Here is a 22,604-nt window from a genome sequence, read left to right as displayed (position 1 = left end):
TCACATTTAACGAAAAGTTAAGTATTTCGGTGTTGAAAAAATCATGGAAAATTTTTTAAACATGTATTTTAACGAAGAGAGGTAAAGCTTTAAATATGTCTTTTGATTTTGTCTCTCTGACATTTTGTTCCTAAATTACATAATATTAAAAATTGATACTTTTTCAATATCTCTTTACTTTGAAGCGCTGTACCTTGATGAAACATCATTGAAAAAATTAGAAAACAATTACTTTTATCCTTAAAATCCACTTTAGGGCATACCCAAACCTTTTTATTTTCAAAACATCTTCTTTGGTTATCGTGTCGGGGCAGAAAATAACTTTTTTACAATTATATCTTTGTATCGCATAATGTATTAGATAATTCGGCAAAAAGGTTTGGAAATACCAGACCTTGAAAAGTGTTATGGGTATCGTATTACTCGTGTAGAATATCAAAACAATTTCCTCGTTATTATGATCGGCGTAAGTCATAATAATATATTTTTTCTTGTTACTAATAAGAAAATAATTTTATTAAATATAAACAAGAATAAGTCACATTATATAATATAATAGTGTAATTGTTAATAATAGTACAATAGTGTAATAGTTAATAATAATATAATAGTATAATAGTTAATATATAATATTTATTACGCGTATATTTGAAATAATATTATTCAAATTTTATCGCCTAGTTAACAGCTTTTATCAACGTCTTACATCTAAACTTATCTGTTTTACATCTGATGTTTACTCCTTGTAAGGCTTTGCAAATCACGTGCTAAAATAAGCCTCCCAAACTTTAAAATGCTTCTTTTCAAATAAATTAATTCTCAAGTGTTTCCAAACTTTTGACCGGCACTGTGCATAACATCTCGCCTCCCAGTGTAAAATTGTGATGAAATTGTGACGTCAAGTGTGTCACGAAATTTAATTGTCGACACATGAATCCTCGCCCGGTAATAACTCGATGTCGCAGAAAATTTTTGCAAGTAATTATTCGCAAAGACGAAATGCAACTAACTGCGTTTGAGGCATGGCCCAGAATAAAAATCAATCTCTTATCACCGTGCACTTGACCCCGTGACGCTAGTACATACTTATTTCGAAGTTTAACGATGATGTTACACAAATTGACTTGCAATTGTAGTGACGATGATGTGTTGCTCGATAATAATAATACATTTTCCTCACATGATCAGTGATTTTACTACGACGTAGTTTTCACATTTTGACTTGTGAAATAAAAGGAGGAATACAAAACTATGCAATCTGACTGCAAATTATACAGATGTAACAAAGAAAAATGAAAAAAACATCAAAATCAGTGTCCTAGTAACCTGTGACGATACAGAGCCGGGAGTGGTGAATTTTCGTGAGAATTCATGATATAAAGCAATTTAATTATATAAATAATTGGAATATGAAATGAAAATGTTATCATACAGGAATGTTTAAATTATTTTGAAAAAATAATAAAAATATGTGAAACATCTGATTAAACCAATATCCGGACAATCTGAATTGCTTGTCTTTAATGTCTTAAATGTCTTAAATAATTGCGTTTGTATTGTTTATATATGATAAATATAAAAAAATATTATTTTTACAAATATATAATGTTTCTCAAGAAATTTTAAGGATGTCATCAAAATATAAACTCTAATCTAGCTGTGCAACAAATTTATCTTTTTAACGTTAATTTTCATAATATCTAATATAATATCTGCATCTTATAAATATTTATGAAAATAAATTTAAAGATTACAAATAAAATTTAATGTTATAAAAAATACATTTGAGATTAATAATAATAAGTTTCTACGGCCGGATGTAAGGACATTCAGTCACTAGGACATTTAATTTAATTCAATCAAGTTAGATCGAAACATGTTCCGACATTGATATCTGTTAACATTTATTTAAAATTAAACTTACGATCCATTAAAATTGTAATATTGCTATTCTACATCAATTTGTTGTTGACGTAAACGAGCTCGTCTGTTTGTCATTTAATTTAAACTTAATCAGATTACTATTTAACATTTTTTTAACATTTGACGCAATTTATACATTATTGCAATAATGATAGAACATATCGAGCTTAAATACTGATAAAAAAAATCACTATCGTTATGATTGTTGTTACAAATCACATCGACCGAAGCAGTTTTCTTTTTACAGTCTAAAGTCATTCTACTGCACAAGACGAAGCACGTGCGGTTCATAGGTCGTAAACGCGAATGCGATAATAAAAGTGTTAATAGTGTTATTGATGTTTCTAATCGGTTGTCCGCATTTGTGGCTGCGTTCTATAGTCTTGTATAAAATAGCCTTTAAATGTAGCACTAAGGTAACATAAGTTCAATCCAAGTTCGACCATTCGAAAGTATCTCTCTATATTGGTAAAACACGATAAAATGTATAAAATGGAAAGGCAAAAGATTATGTAAGATTAGCTTATTATCATTAATTATTTTTGTTTTTTTTTTCATCAACCATGATACGAGCGAGATAATGAAATGCATAATATTAGTAATATTAATATTATCCATGAGATTAATATTATTAATTAAAATAAAATCAAATAAAACTTGAATATTTGCAAAATAAAATGCTATCGGAAGCAACGGCGATATTCCAGATTTAATTAATTAATTTACATAAAATTTTTTAATATAATAAAACTTTAGCTCATTTTTCGGAGAAAAACGTTTATGCCGATTTCTATTTTTAGTAAAATTCGGTATTTACCCGAGCGTGTCGCAATGATGATGACGACCTTCGTTGATCCGAGATTACAGTCTCGAGACTCGAATACCATTGGGATTGCGGAAGATTCTCTCTTCCGGTGGAAGCTCGCCGATTTTGTACCTCTCCAAGGTCGCCCTTGCGACAGCGGAGTGGCCGACGAACGGCAGAGTCGCGTCACGTCCGGCATATTCCAGGAGGACGTCCTGGCCGCCTGGATGGCTCCTCAGGAACTTCGTGCAGTCGTACACGTAATCGTAGATCACGAGCCAGCAGTCGTCGGGTCTGTCGTGCCAGGCAACCTCGGCCAAATTGATCGTCCGAAGCTCGTCGCGCGACTTTTCCTTCAGTCTGCATCTCTGCTCTCTGATGGTATCGTTCCTCTCCGTAACATCGTCACGCTCGACCTGCAGGAAGTTCTCCCTCGATGGTTTCACGTCTCCCAGTTCGAGAGAATGGAAGGCCAGGTTTACGAGATCCATGCTGCTACGGGTTCTGAATGCGCTCGTGCTGAAACACAAACAGATTTTGTTATTTAGAAAAATTTCGATAGAATTTAAAGAACCTTTCTCCTTTCGTCTAGATAATCTTTTTTTATTTTTAAGAACTTTTACAGAGAAAGTAAACATTTTTCAAAATTACTTTTTTTATCGTTGTCCTTTATTGTTCAAAGCTTGATCTTACTTTGAATAAAAAAGGTTTGAATAATTCATTAACGATAGATCTATTTAACCTCTGAACGATTCATCGATGACTGTTCTAGATCTCCCAGTGAACTGAAGTTAAAAACTCAAACGGCATAATCAGAACACTTGCCCCAGTTATCGTCTCGCTTATCTAAACCAAAATTATCGTGATAACTAAACTTTTTATATTTTTTTAGGATGCGAAAGCATAGAAAGTAGCGCAAAAAAAGAACTTTGTTCTTTAACGAATGCCGCTTTAATTTAAAAAAAAGACAACGGCCAAAATGATAACAGTAACAGATAATATAATTTTGCAACAAATTGAAATTTATTTTTAGCGCAATTTTATAATAATTAACGTACGTTTCAACTGTACTTACAATTAGTTTTCCTCAGCTTATAAACTCAAATTCCATTTTGTAACGCGTTTTAAATAACAAAAGTAAAAAAGCTCGAGCATGGCAAATCTTGGATTAACGAGAGTCCATATCAAGACGACAAAGTTAAAAATAGTGATCATTGTGTCATACTCAATTTGCCCGAAGTCTGTTTGTGTAGAGATATATTGATAATTAGTAATTCAGCGGTCAGAGGCGAGAATTCCATTAAGCCCGAAGGGAAACTCGTATGAAAATATACATCAAAAAGTGAAAACCAAGCAAATCGATCCATGATTGAAACCGAATAAGTTAATAGTTAGACGGAATAAAAGTTTTGAAAAAAAAAGAAATTATAAATTTACGGAAGTAAGATAACAAATAGCTTCGGAACATTTATGTGATTAAAGTTTATCATAATCTCTGAGTGTTAAAAACGTGAAAGAAAAAAATGACATTGACATTGCCAATAAAATTGACATTGATACAAGCTACTAAAGATTAAGAATCATCGAAACGTACATTAAGAATTATAAACCAGCACTGAGAATAAATTTCTATTTGTTACAAAATTACACCATATAATATTGCTCGTATTTTGGCCGTTTTCTCTTCTTTACATTGCTTTGCAATTTAACGAGAGCTACAATTTTGTTATTTTTGCTATTTATTTATTGAGCAAAATGAAAAATTCTGGTTTCGACGGTAGCTCAAAGTGGTTTGATTAAAATAACATTTTACGTTTTTTCGTTCACTGGGAGATCTAGAATCATAGTCAACGAAGAACCGTGTACGTGATGCAGAGATCAAATGAATCTATGATGAATTATTATTCATATTTTTTTTATACAGAAAATAGGAAACCAATCTTAAAATCATAAATAAAGGATAAAAATTGATTTTAAAATATTTATCCAGTTTTTTTAAAAAAAATCCCAAAAATTTTCTAAAAAAAAACAGCGCGACACAGTAGAAAATCCTCTTCATTGAGATACTATACTGTTTGCAGTGTGTACGTTAATCATAAATGTTTTTAAACTTTATGTGTATTTTTGTAGTATTATTTGTCACGCTGCTCCATAATCTCAACTTTCCAATAAAAATTTCTTGAACTGAATTATAAAACTAAATAAATAAAATTTATTTAGTTATTCATAAAAAGATTTAATAAAAATAAATTGAAAATACATATTATATTACATAAATTAAATAGCACAGAAACAACATTTAAGTAAAACATTAACTTGTTCATTTTTGGAGCACTCTAGTTAACACACGCGTCTGTTTCCATTCACATTAACACAGCCAAAAATACAATAAACGATTATTGATTGCAATTCAATCGACAGAAAGCGACGGCGCATGCTAAAGCAATATTTGCAGTAGCGAAAAATTGTGAACAACTGCACTGTTGAGAGTATATCAGCTTACAGAAATGACTAGTGACAGTTGAAAAATACGAACGGCGCGGGAACAGCGGAAGTGCTCGATTGCGGAAATAAACGGGTAGTCTACATATGCCGATCAACTCGCGCGTCAGTTTACAGCGATCGTTAAAAAAATCTCGATATATTCGGAAAACAGACTCGTTACACGCGTTAAATTCACCTACAACGAGCGTTTCTTCTGTTGTCTGTCAAGGGACATTGCATGAAACACTGAGCACGCTGTAGACAGAAATCAATTCCTCCGAAAGGAAAGGAGAATAATTCTATTACCGGTTGAAACCTAATGCCGTGCACACACAAGGTCTTCTTGGCCACGTACTGGCGTATTCGAGCACTTGGGGGAACTGAGAGAACCAGAATGCAATCTATCAGAGAGAAACCGTCGTGGAAAAAGCTGTAATCGTAATTCAACAATGTACAACTTTATTTTTTTAAAAAATGACGAAAACTTCGAATCCGTTAAGCGCCTCTACCTTGGAAAAAATGTTCACTATCGCACGATGCCTTCACGATACTAAACAACTTTTACTCGGAGCACTTTTACTTCTTTCTATCTTCGAAACTATGGATGTTATTCAGAGAGCTAGTCTCGAGTGGCTCACCCTATATATTGATCAGTCGCGGCGGAACAAAAAAGTTCTCCTTTTTGTTGCGAAACTTGTATCTGTGATAAGAGTAGGAGCTAAGAGAAGTGTATAGATAATGTAAGAGTCCATGGAACTCTAGAAGAAATCCCAAATTGTTGGAGAATGCGTCAAGTACTGTTAATCTTACCAGCACACAAAAGCACTGCTCCGAGTCTTCTTTTGGCGAAGCGTGATAACCTCCCGTAGTAATTCCAAATAATCTGACGGTTCGATCGCACTATTCGCAGCACGAAGCGAAAATGAGGGAATAAGAGGCACTCCAGCACCGTGGCACTTTCGTAAAACTCTGCGTCACGCGAGAGCGGCGAATTGACAATTCTGTTTGAGACTTTATTTTTATTTCACACGACGATAAGCGACGACTCGCCCAACGCGCGTTACACTTTCGTCAAGTTACTGCAAAAATAAGTGACTCAAAGTCTGCATTCTTTACGAGAGAATGTACTCCAGGATATTGACAATGACGGGATTGTAACCGGCGTCTTCCGAAGTCCGTACGAATATGCTATTAAGACGCTCGATCACAATCGTTATAATGCCAAGCGCCATTGCTAATCAACATTATGTTTATATTGACCTATTCAAGCTTTCGCACTGGGAAAATTGCATAGTTCTATTAAAAATTAAATATACATATTATGTTACAGTATCTTTGTAATACGTATCTTTCTGTGTCTCATTCTGATAATGTATTTCATCATGCTAAAATTTTCTGATAGTACATATATTCGAAACGCAAACATTAGCTATATAATATCCGTGAACGCTGTATTTATCATTAAAAAAAAAACATAAAGAATTTAACGAAAATATCTATATTTTGCATTTATATGATTCATTATATAATGGCGTGTTTTATTCTTGTGACTCTACTGAACTTTTAAATCCTATTGCTCTGTATAATAATTATTGGATACAACTTCCCGGTAAACATCAACTGACAGTAACATAACAATATTATAATTTTCTATTCGACAATGTATGTAACTGTTATATACGACACATGTGTTAAATTTATATTGTTAAGTAAGAAATTATAATATTAATGTTATTTTACTGTTAATTGGTGTTCATTGAGTTTCTTAGATTCTGCGCACAATAAAAGAGGAGTATTAAATATTGGGAATAGGAATTATTATAGAATCAATTTTCTCAATGAATATTAAACGTAACGCATAATAGATGCGAATAAAACGTAAGGTATAATTAATAAGCCGTACAAGATGCAGCACAACTTATTATTTATCCATAGTGTCTCAAAGATCGACACAGTTATGTGTTCACTATATAAGCTATATATAACTATAAGTTTCAATATCACATTTTATATAACATGAAAGTTGCAGCCATTTATATTTATATTATAATTTCGCCCTTTTTTTAAAAAATAACGATAATGATACATTTATATTATTTTATTATAATTATTTTTTATATAATTTACGTATTTTCGATGTTTAAATTCTATATACATATATAAGAATTGCATATTTGTTATGTAAATAATATGTAGCACACTTGTACATTTATAATATATTGCATTATATAAAAGAAAACAATAGATACAAATAATTATGATATAAATATTATGTAATGTTTGTTATATAAAATATTATTTCCAAATAATATAGTAATTACAAATTGTGTTAACTGAGGTTCATTGAGGAAACTAATTCTAAAATATCAATTCCGATTTCCAACATTTCTTTATTGTGCGCAAGGTCTTATCAATATAAGATAAGAGTAAATATCGTAGAAAAAAAACCGTCATCTGTATCAAATCAAATATAAAGATACATAATATATAAATTCTGACATATTTTCTTTCTGTAAGCGCTTTCTGATGAAATTAGAAATTTACTGATCATTAGTTCAATCTCAGAAACTAATGATTAGATAACAGATTTCACAACATCGTTTAAATTAATATAAAGAAATACATATAAATTGATCGAAATTAAATCGTAATCCTTCTTTTTTTGAAAGCTTATTGGTTTATAATTTTCTTCATTCTTAAATTATTTAAAAAGTTAAGAATTATTCTTAAATAACTAAATTCTTTTAAAAAAAGCTTTATAGCCTTTAAACATAAATAATGATGAAATATACTTTAAATTTGTAAACAATTATAAACAGTTTGATAAGAAAGAGATATTATACTTTAATGTAACTTTTATTTTTCTGTGTAGGCAGTGGTTTATGTAACTATTTACACTCTAGCGAAAATATAGCGTAAAGCAAACGTAAATGAAGCGTAGATCAAAGAGCATAGATAAAACGTATAGAAAAAGTGATGAAATTAAACTTTTTAAGAAGCGTACATTGGAAAACGTAAGAAAGTGTTTACTAAATATAAACAAAATGTTAACAGAAAATTACTTACCCAAGTAGAAATCTGTTATGGCACGCCAAACATCTGAATAGTATCGTGTTGAACAAATTCGAGCTTCGCTCACTTACACTCGTGTATATGCTCTATGACTCGGAAATAAAGACATCGTTTAATAAAGTTACACTCTTTAACGCAAGCGAGCATTACAGATTAATTGCGCGAGAGAAAGTTAGCATGTGCGAACGGATCGACAGTTCTTCTCCAAAACTCAAGGCCATTAGATAACGACGATACTTGTAGTTGGAGGAAAAAATGTGCTTCGCGCCCACGTCAGAGATTCGCGATTTGGCTCGGTCAAGCTTGGCGAGAGCATAACAGTATCTATCCAGAAATTGGCATTCTCCAACTAGGTCGCATTCGAAAACAATATCTGATGTCCTCATGTATTATTTTATTTCGGTTTAACACTTGATGAATAACAAGACTAAAATGATATATGAAAACACACGGGTGATGTTTTCAAAAGCAGCCTAGTAATGTTGATTAGTACACGATAAGTGTAATTTTTCTAATTTTTAAATTAAGGTTTTTTCTGAGTGTCTTAAAGCTGGAAGTCTGGCTAGCGTTTGAGCGGGAACTAACCCAAAATGCCTATACTAATCGAGAATTAATGGAGCATCAGGTGTTTGGAAAGCTATGATACGCTCTAAGATCCACTGGAAATCTAATAATTGAGTGGAAGTGCAATCGTTAATGTATTTAATTTAGTCACTATTTAATCAGGGTCGGATTAAGACTCATGCCGCCCCTAGACACCTCTATTGAATCTTTGCCGCCCTTATTCAAGTCTCAAGTGCAACTTAAATTAATCAAATTCTATATTTTGCAGATTCTGCTTTCTTCTTACATTATTTTATGTAAAAGATTGCAAGGATTAATTATAATTATAAATGTTAAAATGTTAAAACATGTAGACCGCGTATAAATAAAACTATGTAATTTAAATTTTCAATTTGTTTAGTTTTATTAAAATATTTTAATAATATAGTAACATGTTGCCAATGTCAGGTTTGACCCAAAGTTAATATAAATTTTATTTTATTTAAAAAATTTTAGTTGATTGCGTCAGCTACTACAAGACAAGTTTAAAAAAATTATTTTACAAAATGCTGCCCTTCTAAATTTGCCGCCTCTAGACAATAGCCTAAATTAAGCTTGGGAGCTAATCCGGCTTTGTATTTAATGTCGTTTTTATTGGTATCTAATGCATTAACAAAAACTTTTGTTATGTCATTTAAATAAAATACACGAAAAGTTACTCGCCTGCTCATGAGATATTTTATTTAACAATTTTGATTTATATATGTTGATATTCCATAAAATTAAGCTGATATTAATCCTTATATGCAATTTAGAACATTTAAGTAAAATTGCATTAGGGACAACCTCAACGATTTCAATGACCTTGATATACATATATTGTCAAGGTCATAAACTTGAATGACCTTCAAGAGGTTTTAATCGTCGCTCGATATTTATTAAAAAGTTTCAACTTTATTAATTACTTTCTTAACAAGTTTATCAAGTTTATTAACAAATAAATTTGACAATGTAAATATGTATTTCTTAACAAAATGAGTATCTATATACATGTATAATACTTGGAGAGTTTCTGCCTTTCCTGTACCAAATCCAAAAGATATAACCTAACTCACACTAGAAAAAGAACTATATTTAGTTTGGGCTTCGAGTGAACAATCATAAATTATATGATATCATTAATTGATAAGGGCACCCACAAAGTACGAAACAAAAGATTTTAATTGCCAAATTAAAATCTGGCAAACAAACGGATCTTATTCATTTTCAGTTCTTCATTATCAGAGCTTTCTAAAATTACAAAAACATTGTCAGTTGGTATTAATAGCACATGGGTGTCTTTGTTAAGTCTTTATAGTAGGTATATCTTAGATACCATATAACTGTCATCACATGCGCATAATCGTACATGTAAATCCGAATTTCTCTGACATGACGGCAAAGATTACCTTTAGGGATCTTAGGGACTTAGTCGGATTACTGAACTGTACCAAATACATTTCAATGTCTGTGGTACAATTTCCTGTCTGCACCGAACGAAACAAGCACGTCACTATGACGTGCTAATTCGTTACACATTACGTCGCAGTGACATCTCCACTCGTGTTCAAAACGTGATTGGCATGTCGCTATCACGTGACTAACATCCAAATTTCTGATAACAGCGACATTATTATGACGTGTATTTGTGAACTTATATGACTGATTGAACACTAATTGAGATCTAAAATTGGCAGAAGATAACTAATTTTGAGAAGTTAAGATTGGTTTTTACTGTATTATGTACATAAAATACTTATGACAAAATGTATTCAGTTACTACAAATAGAAATAAATATATCGTTTTATTTTATAATTCACATTATTTATATTTAACATTGTTCTGACGTTTTGATTACAAAAAGGCAATCATTTGTACAATTCACATCGCATTCATCATTGTTTCAAAAATATGTATAGTTGTATAAAAATATTTCTTATATAAAAAACAACACTCGAGTGTTACTTAAATTGCTTACAGTTGAAATATTTGTATATATGCGCTGCTGCATAGTCAGAATTATGACTAACACTTGGAATTTTTAGCTTTCGGACAACTTGCGTGACAGCTTAACCATTTTGATGCTTCACTATACTGTATAATTTCATTCATACCAAAAAGCCAACGACTTGTTACGTCCAAATCCTTTTATATTATGGCAACTTATTTTTTTATACTGAAGATGGTCTAAATCGCAACCCAAAACGTTATATTTATGTAATTTATTACAAGACTATATTACTGTACACGCGAATATCCTGTGTTTGGTTTTCTATTAGCATCATTCCGCATGATTAAGATTTATTTCATTGGAGCCTAATTGTGCAGTATATTTTATAATTTTCATTTTATATACTTGCAAAAATTAAATGTACAAATAAAAAAATAATGTACAATACACATTTTTTAAGGACAGTAGTCAAAGGGTTGATGAGTGTGCGGTTATATTTTTTATTTTAACTTAAGAGAAAAAATGTAACCCTTTGACTACTGTCCTTAAAAAATGTATATTGTACATTATTTTGATCAATATCAATAAAGATATTGTTCAAAATTTTAAATTTGAAGTAAAAAAGCATGTAAGACAAATTGCGGTAGATGCTTAGAAATTTGTATAACATTAATAAAAATAGAAGTGAAAACAGTTGGTATCGGACATATTCTAATTAGATGCTACCTAATTAATATACGTGAAGGAAGTATCATTCTGTAATTCATAGAACAGATCTTTCAGCAGGAGCACTTATCCATTATGGCAAAAGCAGCATACCAAAATACCTAAACAAATCATTCTCCAAAAAGTAGATAAGGAGAAGAGGACTATTTCTTTTGAAATAATCTCAAGCACGAAACCTGGGAATTTGAACGAACTTCGTCGCCATCTTAATGACGAAGTATCTTTAATACCTTTATGTCTTTCTAAAAACGTCATTTCAAGTATTTATAGTAGATTAATGCATCGTCATACTATTACAATGGAAAACAACAACTTAAGCATTTACTTTAATTACATACAATCCTACACACGCATATACGACAAAGAGGATTTGGAATCAAAATACTACGGGAGTTTGAAGTTTAAATACTACAGGAGTACGGACTGGAGTCATTATTTCTGTTATGTGTATGTCACTTATGTATACACACACACGCACAATACGCAAGATACACACACATATACACGATATACACGATACCATATCTTGAAAAATAACAAAGTTAAGCAAATATTTTGCAATCCATAGTTGCAGAGAAACTTTTCGATTTCCTTATCAATAGTGTTGCTCACTGTATTGTCATTTCAAATACCTCGTCAATACGTAACTCTTTACAAAGTTAGATGCGTAAAGATGTAAAGACATGTTAAGATAAAAAAGACTAGCGTGATAGCGCTAATGTTACCGGCATTAAATCACCGTGACGGCGAGATAAAAAATTTCAGCATTTCAGAATTATCTTGCTGAAAAACTAAAACTACAATGATATTAGAATAATGATATAACGGCACAAAACTTTTTAGATAATTTGTTATAATATTGAGTACCAATTCATTTTGTTTAAACAACACTTAAATAATTGCTAAATTGTCACAATTTTTACATCATTTTATATTGTTGAAAAACAATTATTAAACTTGCGCAATTCTTTTGTGATCTTTTAGCAATCGTGTTTTTTTCCGTACATGAGCATATCTATTGTATAAAAAGCGTAATTAAACGTTCCACGATACTCCAACGTTCCAATTACTCCATGAACAATTAGCGAAGAGTTATTTACATTTATACGATGTTTAAGAAAACATCTTATTTTCGCAAGAGCACTATCGCAATGAATGCTTTCCTGTAACAAAGCGCAGACATACATTGTGTGATACAGTGTTACACAACATCGACTTGTAATTGAATGCTGCTTAGCTTTTTATTTCACTTTTTTATTTCATTTACCTTTACATTTTATCGTCAAAATGTTATATAATGTTGATATTTATGGCTCCAAGTATAATAGAAATCATTATAAGAATATTAAGGAATAATAATATTATCATTTGTCATTCAATGATAATAATATCACAAAAATATCTTATATGTACTTATGAGTAATAAATAAAATCATGATAACAGCCTTGTGATGTTATTATGACTTATATCTACATTCTATGCAAAAAATGATATGAAACAACGACATAGTTAAACATAGTATTTTAGATGTGTACGATTGTATTGACTTGTGTCATAGTTGGAAAGCACTGTGTTATAAGTATAGTGTGTACGTTGTTGGAAAGCATCCAATAACAGCTTTAACTTATAAATAAATGGAAATAGATCATGTACTTTGACCAACTGCTGATATAACAGAAAATACGGCATGTGTTACCGTCAAATTTAAAAGTGAGTTATCGGGAATCACAGATGTTCATTCATAAAAATTTGATATTTTATTATACTATCTCATTATTATATCATTTAAAACACCATTAATTTTTATACTTAATGTTGCTCATTACGTATGTTCCTTTCTAAAATTACTATATGTACGCTCAAACAACACGAAGTCTAAAATAGGATAAAATGTCTAAGATATCCATAAAACGTCTTTAAGACTATTTTGAAAATGTATCTTTAAAACGTCTTTTAGACGTCTGATTTTATATCTTGGTGTTATTTGGGTGCTGTCTGGATGGACAGTAACAAGTGAAAACCAAAATTTATTATACCGAATTCAAGTAAATAAAAGCTTTATAAAATCGTGAGAAATATGCGATAGAGAGCAAACGTACGTAAAAAAACAAGAATAGGAAGTAATGTTGTAAAAGTGAAGAGTTACCGTTAGTGTGTTTTAGCATTTTCATAATAACGATTTAGTATTAAGATTACAACTTTTCATAATGCTAATGGTAATGTCCAAGATTGGAACAAACACTTTTGATAAGTGCGTATGGCTCTTTACCATCGCGCGTTACTCATTAAAAGCAAGTAACTCATTAGTTGACTCATTACATAACAAGTAAAATTACGAGAAAGTTACAAATTTAAACTTTTTTCAATGGATAACATGTAATGGTAACAGGTTACTGATCAAAAGTAACCGTTCCAACCTTGGTCTTATCATCATTGTTACAAAAAATTATATCATTATTAAATTGTTATAAAATTTGTTGTAAAAAATGTAATGACGTGACTCGTTACCATTCCTGATATTAAATACTTTTATATTTTTTCTGTATTACAGAAATTGTGTTACCACAATACACAAGAAAACAAATTATCGGTCGACCACAAGGGGAAACTCATCGATTACGCTCGCCCGACGGCCGCATCGGGGCGCAATGATACGGTGCAGATGCGAGTTTCACCGTCAGCACGACGACGCCGGGCGCCGCCGTTATCGCGACGGCGCGACCAACGGCAGCGGCGTCGACGGCGACGGCGACGGCAGCGGCGTGGCGGCGGCGCACTGCGAGACTGATAGTCGTAATCATGCCACCCTGACCTCACGCACATTCCCGTAAGCACGGTGCGTGCGTCGACGTCGCAGGGAAAGATTTTTCGCGTATCCGCGGCGAGTAGAAAGAGGTGGGCAACAACGGCAAAGACGACAACGACAACGACGACGACAACGACGACAACGACGGCGACGGCGACGGTGACGACGATAACGACAGTGAGAACGGTACGAGCCCCCGAGTACGCGCACGGGCTCGAAGCGGGGGAAGGTCGACGTTGCAACGGGAGGACCGGCCGGTCGCAAACGACTCGTCAGCCGTTCTGGTACCACCGTCTCTCCCGGTGAACAACGTCGACGGGAATGGGTGCTCGAGAGCGGGACGTAAACGCGCACGCGGAGGATCACCGTGGGATCGATCCGCGTTCGCGCACGTGTCGATAAAAGTTTCATCCCCGAGAAAGGGAGAACGCGTGTGTACACGCGGTGGCGAAGCGGATCTCACCGCCGTCGCCGCCGACGCCGTCGCTCCGTTGCAACGGGGAAACTATCAGCACTTGTCAGCTGCACGCGAGAACGTGCGCGAGCGCATCGATGGTGGCGATCGACCGCGAGCGCGTTCGATGATCGAGGAGGATCATCTCGCTTATCCCATCTCGCTTGCGTCCCGAGATCCGCGATGCGAATCGCGGCGACGGGAGGCTAACGTCGTGTATACGCCGCGTGTACGCGCCTACGTTACATGTGCGTGTGGAAGCCGTTGTCCTCGTGACACATATTAGAAATAGGGACGCCCCGTGCACTTGCGTGTGCGCCGTTACCGCCGCGTGAAGGCACGTCGTCCGACGCCGAGGAACCGACGCACGCGACGCCCGAAAGCGCCGGACACGCCGCGATCCGCTTGCAATCGACAAAGGCGCGTGTGCCTGAGGGAGACACGGATATCCCGGGGGGTGCACGTGCGTCCGGCACGAGAGTCCTGAAGGAAAAGAGGGACGAAGGTGCGAAGCGACGCCGCCGGCGCTGTACGTCGCACGTGTTACTCGGACCAAGCCGGATCGATCGCCCGGAAGTGTGCTCGAGCCCGAGGCTGCTGGTGCGGTCATATGCGTCTTATTCGCCGCGTGCAGATTTTCGCGAAAGCGATCCTTGCCGCGATCCTTGCGGCGGCCACCCGCTACTCTGCCCCGTCGACTCCCGCGTTCTATCTCCCTCGCTCTTTCCGCCGGAGTGCTGGTGACGAAAGTGAATTTATTGCGTATATCATGGATGATGTACGTGGTATCACCTGTGAGGACGAGTTGATTATTATTAAATTGGTGAGCAAGTGTTCGACGATGTTCGATCCGCATTGATGCCCCGTTGGAAGACGTTCGATTTGGATCTTTCGTGAACTCGAACGCCTTCAACGTCCCGAGATCTCGAGAGGTAGCTGTCGATGTATCATTTTTAGAAGGAGCTCGCCGTTGGTTTGTATTTTTCTTCCACCAGCCGGATGCCTTCCGCGTTTCTCTCCTCAAAATTTCCTAGAAAGTTGGCAGAAATCGCGTACAAAATTGCCTAGATGAAGTGGAGTAAAGGTAAAGCGAAAGGAGGGAGAAAGTGTTGAACTTTTGATTGAGGATCCGATTTCTCGCTTGCCGACGGGGAGCTAATCGAATCTGGAGCACGTTCCCGATTCACATGGGCTTGCTCTATTTCGACCGGGATTCCTCGATGCGGAAGTCTCGACGTCTTAATATATTCGCGAGGCAAAGATCCGGCACGGTCTCTTGGACAACGCGTATATTAGGTGGCGACAGAGAAAGGGGTTTATCGTTTATTAAGAGCCTTCTTTTTACATCGCACGTCTAACGAGTGATCGAATAATATTGCCATCAATGTGATAGGCAACTGTCCTCAATTTAAAGAGAGATGTGTAACCGTTTCGGCCAATGGCACGTTAAATATTTCTCCGTAACGACGGTGGCTCGTGCGCTTCCATTCTCTTTATTGTGTTCGTCTGTCGGCGATTCGGCCCCGCCGCCGTGCCGCCATGTGCCGCCGCGCAATAAACAGATAGGTTGTGCCACTCGCCGAGACCGTCTTCGCTGGCACAGTTCTCGTCGCCTTTTCGGGTAACAGATCCGCGCGAAGTGCAACGATATCTGGATCGCAGCCGGACGGGGGTCGCTTCCTTCGGGATCGCTCATCGCAACCTCCCGCTGTTTTAGAGAGGCAAAGACGAAAGTAAAAGAAGAAGTAAAAGAGGGAGGGAAGGAGGAGGATTCTTTCTTTCTTTTCTTGCTGCGCAACCAACGAGCGCAGCTCGGCCGTCACTTTTCGTTATCGTCATTATTAATAGCGGACACATCGATTAATTGATTTATGTTATAAAAAAGAATGGCACGCGTCGATAAATAATGGCGTGCCCTCCTCCCCCTCCTCCCCCCCCCCTCTCACCGCCTCGTCGTCCCGGCCGTTCGTTTGCCGTCAATAGAGCGTAGCGAACCCCCTCCCCCCGCGGTAACGTCAGACATGTACGGATCATCGACTCTGACTCGCTTCGGCTTTCAACGTGTGTACCCTCCTCTCCGGGCCCCGCTCCGCGTGCGACCAAGCTCGGACAGCCTACCTAGTTCTTATCTCATGTTCTCGCGGGGGAGTAACTGACCGATATCGCGCCGCTACACGCGCTCCATTAAAAATGCAGCCCAACAGAGGCCGCAGTCTATAGACACACATTCACGTGCGCACTGTCGTACCCCTCTTTCTTTTTCCCTTTTCCCAGCCGATCGAACGCACCACCGATGCGTTCTATCCCGGTGTGCGCTGCTCCTTTTCTTTCTCCTAAATCGCATCACGGGGACCTCTGGACCATCTTTTCCGCCGTTACCTCGTTAATTCTATCAGCTTCGACACTCGCTCGCGTAAATTTTACATGATACAACACCCCATGGAGACGAGTTTAGGGTAACTTCGGTATATACGCCGCACTGATCGAAAATTCAATTTATCAAGTATTATTTATTATGCAGGAAAATGAATTACACCAACAAACTTCGTACTGTCTACTACTATACAAATATAGAAATAAGGAATATTTATTTTCTTATATTTGAAAAAATAACTTTAAGGAAGACCTACGCATTTTTGCCGTATATTGATACAAGAGTGGGATATACGGCTTACACTTATGTGTGGCGCGTAGATAACAAATAACGTTCCTAAATAAGACGTAAAATAAGTTATAAAATGTATTTACAAAGTTTATTAGGAAACAAGAATAAATATACATACACGAAATAATAATGCAATATTGAAGAAGTTAATACGTGCAGATAGTAGTAGAGAGCGCAGATATTGTTCATCTTGTGGGCCCTACGAGAGATTCTGTGGCATTAATCCCGCGAGTTAAAAGTGTTGTCCAAACGGATGGAATGTGTAGGACATCAAAAAAATATAAGAGCTAAACACTCTTTTGTTGTACTCCATTCTTTACTATCCCCCTACACTTATTACGAAATATTCGCTAAATTCGCTCCCTTTACACTTCCCGCAATAATCATTTTACGTAGGTTACAATACATAATTGCGCTACTTATTACGCCGACAAATTGGTTCAACTCACACTATGTGGTTTCGTCAATCAATATTAACAATAATATTAAACTGAAATCACCACACGATACCAATATGACATGGCGGCACATAGCAGAGTGATTGCGTGCAAGTTTCTTTCACTGCTTTTATTTTCTCTGATTTCTGTGATGTAAATATCGGAGTTACTCTATCCCGAGATTTCAATACTCCGACTTCCATCGCTCGCCTAAAGGAAGCACAGCTTTCTACCAAATGGAACACACGGTCTCTCGTGAGTGACCTTGAAATCATCATACTTGGTTCGCGCGTTGAGCGATATCAGCGGTACCCCGAAGGCCGACGGGCCGGCCGGCGATAGTCACGGAGCATTCTCGGGCCACTCTCGCCGCGACCCGCGTTCCGCAAATCCTCGCGATGATTTTCCGTGGCGATGCGAGAACTCCAACTATTTATAAATGATCCGAACCCGGTCGCGTTGGCGAACGGCTCGAGTCGACGGAGCTGCCGCTTCATGCAGCCGCCTCGTGTGGGGAACAATTCGCTACCCCATGGTAAAAATAGAAGCTCCTAGCCAGCTAGCCGAACTCTCCGAGGCTAGAGCTTGAGGCGCGCGCGGCACCGCTCTAGCCACGCTAGAGCGAGCGGACGCACGGACGAACGGATGGACGGACCGACGGACAGACGGACAGACGTACGTACGGACCGGCGCACCGGCGCAACCGAGCCTCTGCCCGTGCGGATGCTGACGATGATGCTGATGTCGGTGCCGTGCGGATGCTGCCGATGTCGCGCACCGAGTTAGAACCACACCGTCCGCCGCCGTCGACGTGAAGAAAGCGCGCCCGCGCGCGCGCGCGCGTGCGAAATCCACGCGTGTGTGTCCACGTGCGTGTGCCTGCCCGTGTATGCGTATATCTACGTGTGCATGCGTATGCGTATGCATATACACGCGTACTAAGAGAGTTCGGCTCCGCTCTGCGTTTTCCTCTTCGTCTTACTTCCACCTCGCGACACTCGTCTCGAGATAGATTCAGTGTCCGCCAAGGCTTCATCGTGGGTCCAGTCCCGTGGATCTTAGTCATCGATCGTTCCACCGTAGGTAGATCTCTTCGCGGGTGACTCATCTGAGAGAATCCGATCGGGTCTTCGTTTTTCAAAGAAAGCGTTAGATCGGAAGAGAAGAGCTTTCGTCTGACGGAGCCGAGAAACGGGGAAAGATCGAGCGAAAGAGAAGAGTTGGATGGGACGAAGATAGAGAGAAAGAGCGAGAGAGAAGTAGAGAGCGAGTAAGAAAGAAAGAGAGAGAGGGAGAGAGAGAGGGCGAGAGAGAGGGAGAGAGAGAGAGAGAGAGAGAGAGAGAGAGAGAGAGAAAGAGAGGTACATTCCGAGCGGATCACGGATGCTTATAGAAGCGTTGCGTAACGGCGTCAGGCGGACAGCGAAACCGCGACTCCGTCGGGCTCGTTGTCTAGTTTCGACAATTTCGACGGGAAACCCGGTACGTCGCACGGTCGTACGGTCTTCGACGGGTTCTCGCGAATCCTAGAGCGATATCCTGTAGTGATTGCCTTAGCGTCAGGAGTTCCCAAGTGCCGTGTGCATGGTGCTGGATGCGTCACGATTCCTCCAAGACCCTCGACGATCGGCCTGATCCCGTCGATCACGTCGCGGCTGCGACGACACGTGCGTGTATGCGAGTGAGTGAGAGGTGAGACTGATCCCGGGGTGATAGTACGGCGATAGTGGCCCGAGATGTCTCGTTTCGTGGTGGCGATGATGGTTTGAGGATGAGGACGAGGGATGAAGGATAGGAAGTGCTCGAGAGGGAGATCTCGCACTCGGTGTACCAATTCGTGAAATCGAGGCTTGTCAAGGCCACACAGCTCTCTCAATCACCCGGCACCGGAAGAAAGAGAGAGAGAGAAAGAGCGCGAGAGAGCGAGCGAGAGGCGTGTAACGTTTCGCGCTTAAGATCGAGAGACGTAGATCTGCACTCGTCACGTTTGCGCGCTCTCGCACGTTCGGTTCTTCGAAGTTGTACTAAAATTAAATCCGGGGCTCCGGCGCGAGATTCGCTGATTCTTTTCTCACGTCCGATTTCTCTCGCGCGGACTGCGTCGCGATGACAGGTGCGCCTTGAGGATTCGAGCGTGATCCGAGAATCAGGCGCGCGCGCGGTTTAACCCGATCGTTCACTAGGACAACAGCTCCGCCGCCGTGTACCGTCCGTGTCCCGCCACGTCTCGCAACGACGTCGACGTCAGACGCGCGATCGTTACGGCGGATCAACGCTCGATTCTACGCTGCTATTGTAGAGATCCGGTGGAGGCGGACGTGAGAAGGCGGCGACGAGGGCGGCGAAGAAGACTACGACGACGTCGGAAGAGAAGGTGGCGGAGAATGGAGCGACGTACAGGGCTGTTAGGCGCGTGCGAACGTTGCTGACGAGCGAGCACGAGCACGACCACGACGACGATAACGATCACGACCAAGACGAAGACGAGGCAAACGAAGGAGTCGAAGAGTAGTGGTAGGAGAAGAAGGCGGAAGAGGGGAAACGCGTGAAAACGAACGACAGTGCCTGCGGTAACTGCGAGAGATGCAGCAACAACCGCACTCCGGCCAGCAACCGCCCGGGGCGCCGAACGGGGTGGCGGGGGGCGCCCAATTGCCACAAACAGGTGGCATAAGTCCGGCGCAACCTGGCGCGACCGGCACCACCGCGAGTCGCGCGCAAGTTAACGGAGGCAGATTTGACTTTGATGACGGTGGAACCTATTGCGGTGGCTGGGAGGACGGAAAAGCTCACGGCCACGGAGTATGCACCGGGCCCAAAGGTCAGGGCGCCTATTCCGGCAGCTGGCACTTCGGCTTCGAGGTATCCGGAGTCTACACCTGGCCCAGGTGAGCGACTATTGTCATCAGACTAATCGTTACCCATGCAGCACAGAAAGATTGTAGAAATATTTTATTGCACAATTGCAAAAACATTGTGAAATCTTGCTAAAATTAGTAAAATGTCCGCTTTTAGAAGTATACGTACAATATTACAAAATTACAATGTAATATTTAGTGTTTCTGATGCCATTATATCAACTTATTTTGGCGCACATTACTTTCAAGAATATCACAGCTTAAATTAATGGCACAGAAGAAGAATAAAAAAAAAAAACGATTGCTCAAATAATCTAATTTTGTTCTAAATGATGAAATCTCTCTTATGTCTTGCGGTTTTTATATTTGTCGACGTGCTCAATTATTTGCAAACGTTAATTTCAAGATAATCGGATGAGAAAGTATTGAAAATTGCAAAGTAGAAAAGTTTTGTCGAAATCTAAACAAAAACTCAAGAATACTTGACATTTTCTTATCTTTTCCTTTCCTCTTTTTATTTTTCCTCTTTTTGCGTGCGCGGAATCCGATGTCCGCCACTTTTACGTCGTTGATCCCGGGTCATGCTAAAGAACGGAATAATTTGGGGAAGGTTAGGTGTCGTTAGATTGTGCTGAGTAAAATTAAGTGATGTCAGAATGGTTAATCCTAAGTTAAGAAATTAATGAAGAGATGGGATAGGAACTGATATATATATATATATATATATATATATATATATATATATAGAGAGAGAGAGAGAGAAAGAGAGAAATAAGGTAAGAAAACGTCATATATTTTTGAATTTTTGTTCAACAAAAGATTTCAACAGAAATTTTACTATTTTAAATGATTCAACTCATCAAAAAATATAAGAAAATACGCATAAGAGAAGTTCCATTATTTAGGTCAAAATTAAGTTATTTTAACCCATCGTCTTTTACTGTCAAAATTCATATCTCATTTAACTTTCATCTTCAAATTCAATTTTAGAGATTCTTTCAAAGAATCATTTTATTATGTGGGTAAAAACTCTCGCGTAATACTGCGCGCTTTTTATTCTGTCTTGTGTGGATTTTTAATTACGATAAGTAGAACTCTGCCACGTCCATCTAGTGGCGCTGATGAGTACTACTCGAGGATGAAGACATTATTTTTCACAAGATTTTCGAAACGTTGCTGCAACATTACTGAAATAATATTACATAAAAGTCTTTACAATGCAGTGCAATACTGCAACGTTGCTGCGATGCAAGCTTCTGTGCTATACGGTACGAAGTTATGCGCTCCGTTAGATAAGTAACCGTATCTTTGCGCTTCGCACAACGCGCGATTGTTACCACCACTATGCAGTTTACACGGCACACGAAATTACCGAGGATTACGATAAATTACTAATTCTCGTGATATATGTAATCCACGATGCTCATCTGGTTGCGCGCGTTTCGCGAAACGAATTAATCTTGTATTCTCTTCGCCGTTGGCGCACTCCCGGGATTTGCACAACGACCGCCGCTCCTCCGGCTCATGAAGGATTAACGCTGAGCTCGTTTGCGCCGTGACGAGTGTACGGTTTTCAGTCTGATTATCCGGTATTACGTTACCGCCACCGCGCCTGTTTCGCGTTAACAACTCGCTCGCGCGGCAAACGAGTACCGAACATTACACGCCGCGAAAGTAACGTAAGCCCGACCCGATGCTATTTCGAGAGGCTCAGGTTCAGTAGTTGTAGAAAATTCCCCGGTGAGGTTCCCGGTGAGGTTTCCTACCGTACGTTTCATTGACGATCTTCGCGAATCTCCGAATCGAATTCACAAGACTCTTGGCGTCGTGTGCGGCGCG

At 38.4% G+C, this 22,604-nt stretch overlaps 2 protein-coding genes across 6 annotated transcripts in view; one reads left to right on the top strand and one right to left on the bottom strand.

The window, feature by feature from the left end:
* Positions 1-1,682: 1,682 nt before the first annotated feature.
* LOC105201710 (cytochrome b5) lies at positions 1,683-9,097 on the bottom strand. 5 transcript variants are annotated; one of them, XR_005576403.1, is made up of 3 exons: positions 5,722-6,016; positions 5,519-5,642; positions 3,117-3,247 (listed from the first exon to the last, which is right to left on the bottom strand). XR_005576403.1 is itself a non-coding variant. In XM_011169858.3 (2 exons), the coding sequence occupies exons 1-2, from the start codon at positions 5,445-5,447 to the stop codon at positions 2,785-2,787; spliced, it is 498 nt and encodes a 165-aa protein (XP_011168160.3). In that variant the 5' UTR covers positions 5,448-5,476; the 3' UTR covers positions 1,683-2,784. The 5 variants fall into 5 exon arrangements, 1 of the variants encoding a protein (XP_011168160.3); XM_011169858.3 differs by lacking the exons at positions 5,519-5,642; positions 5,722-6,016 and adding an exon at positions 5,413-5,476 and having other exon boundaries at positions 1,683-3,247; XR_005576401.1 differs by lacking the exons at positions 5,519-5,642; positions 5,722-6,016 and adding an exon at positions 6,023-6,414 and having other exon boundaries at positions 3,115-3,247.
* Positions 9,098-16,823: 7,726 nt separating this feature from the next.
* LOC105201711 (junctophilin-1) overlaps positions 16,824-22,604 on the top strand; it is a 54,262-nt gene continuing 48,481 nt past the window's right edge. The window contains exons 1-2 of the mRNA XM_039458137.1: positions 16,824-18,986; positions 20,207-20,795. Coding sequence (XP_039314071.1) covers positions 20,491-20,795 — 305 coding nt within the window. The 5' untranslated portion in view covers positions 16,824-18,986; positions 20,207-20,490. The remainder of the gene's footprint in view (positions 18,987-20,206; positions 20,796-22,604) is intronic.

The sequence above is a fragment of the Solenopsis invicta genome, chromosome 15 (assembly GCF_016802725.1).
Source record: "Solenopsis invicta isolate M01_SB chromosome 15, UNIL_Sinv_3.0, whole genome shotgun sequence".
In the NCBI taxonomy this organism is placed as follows: domain Eukaryota; kingdom Metazoa; phylum Arthropoda; class Insecta; order Hymenoptera; family Formicidae; genus Solenopsis; species Solenopsis invicta.
The sequence above is the reverse complement of the archived record's forward strand: the minus strand, read 5'-3'. Positions and strand labels throughout refer to the sequence as shown.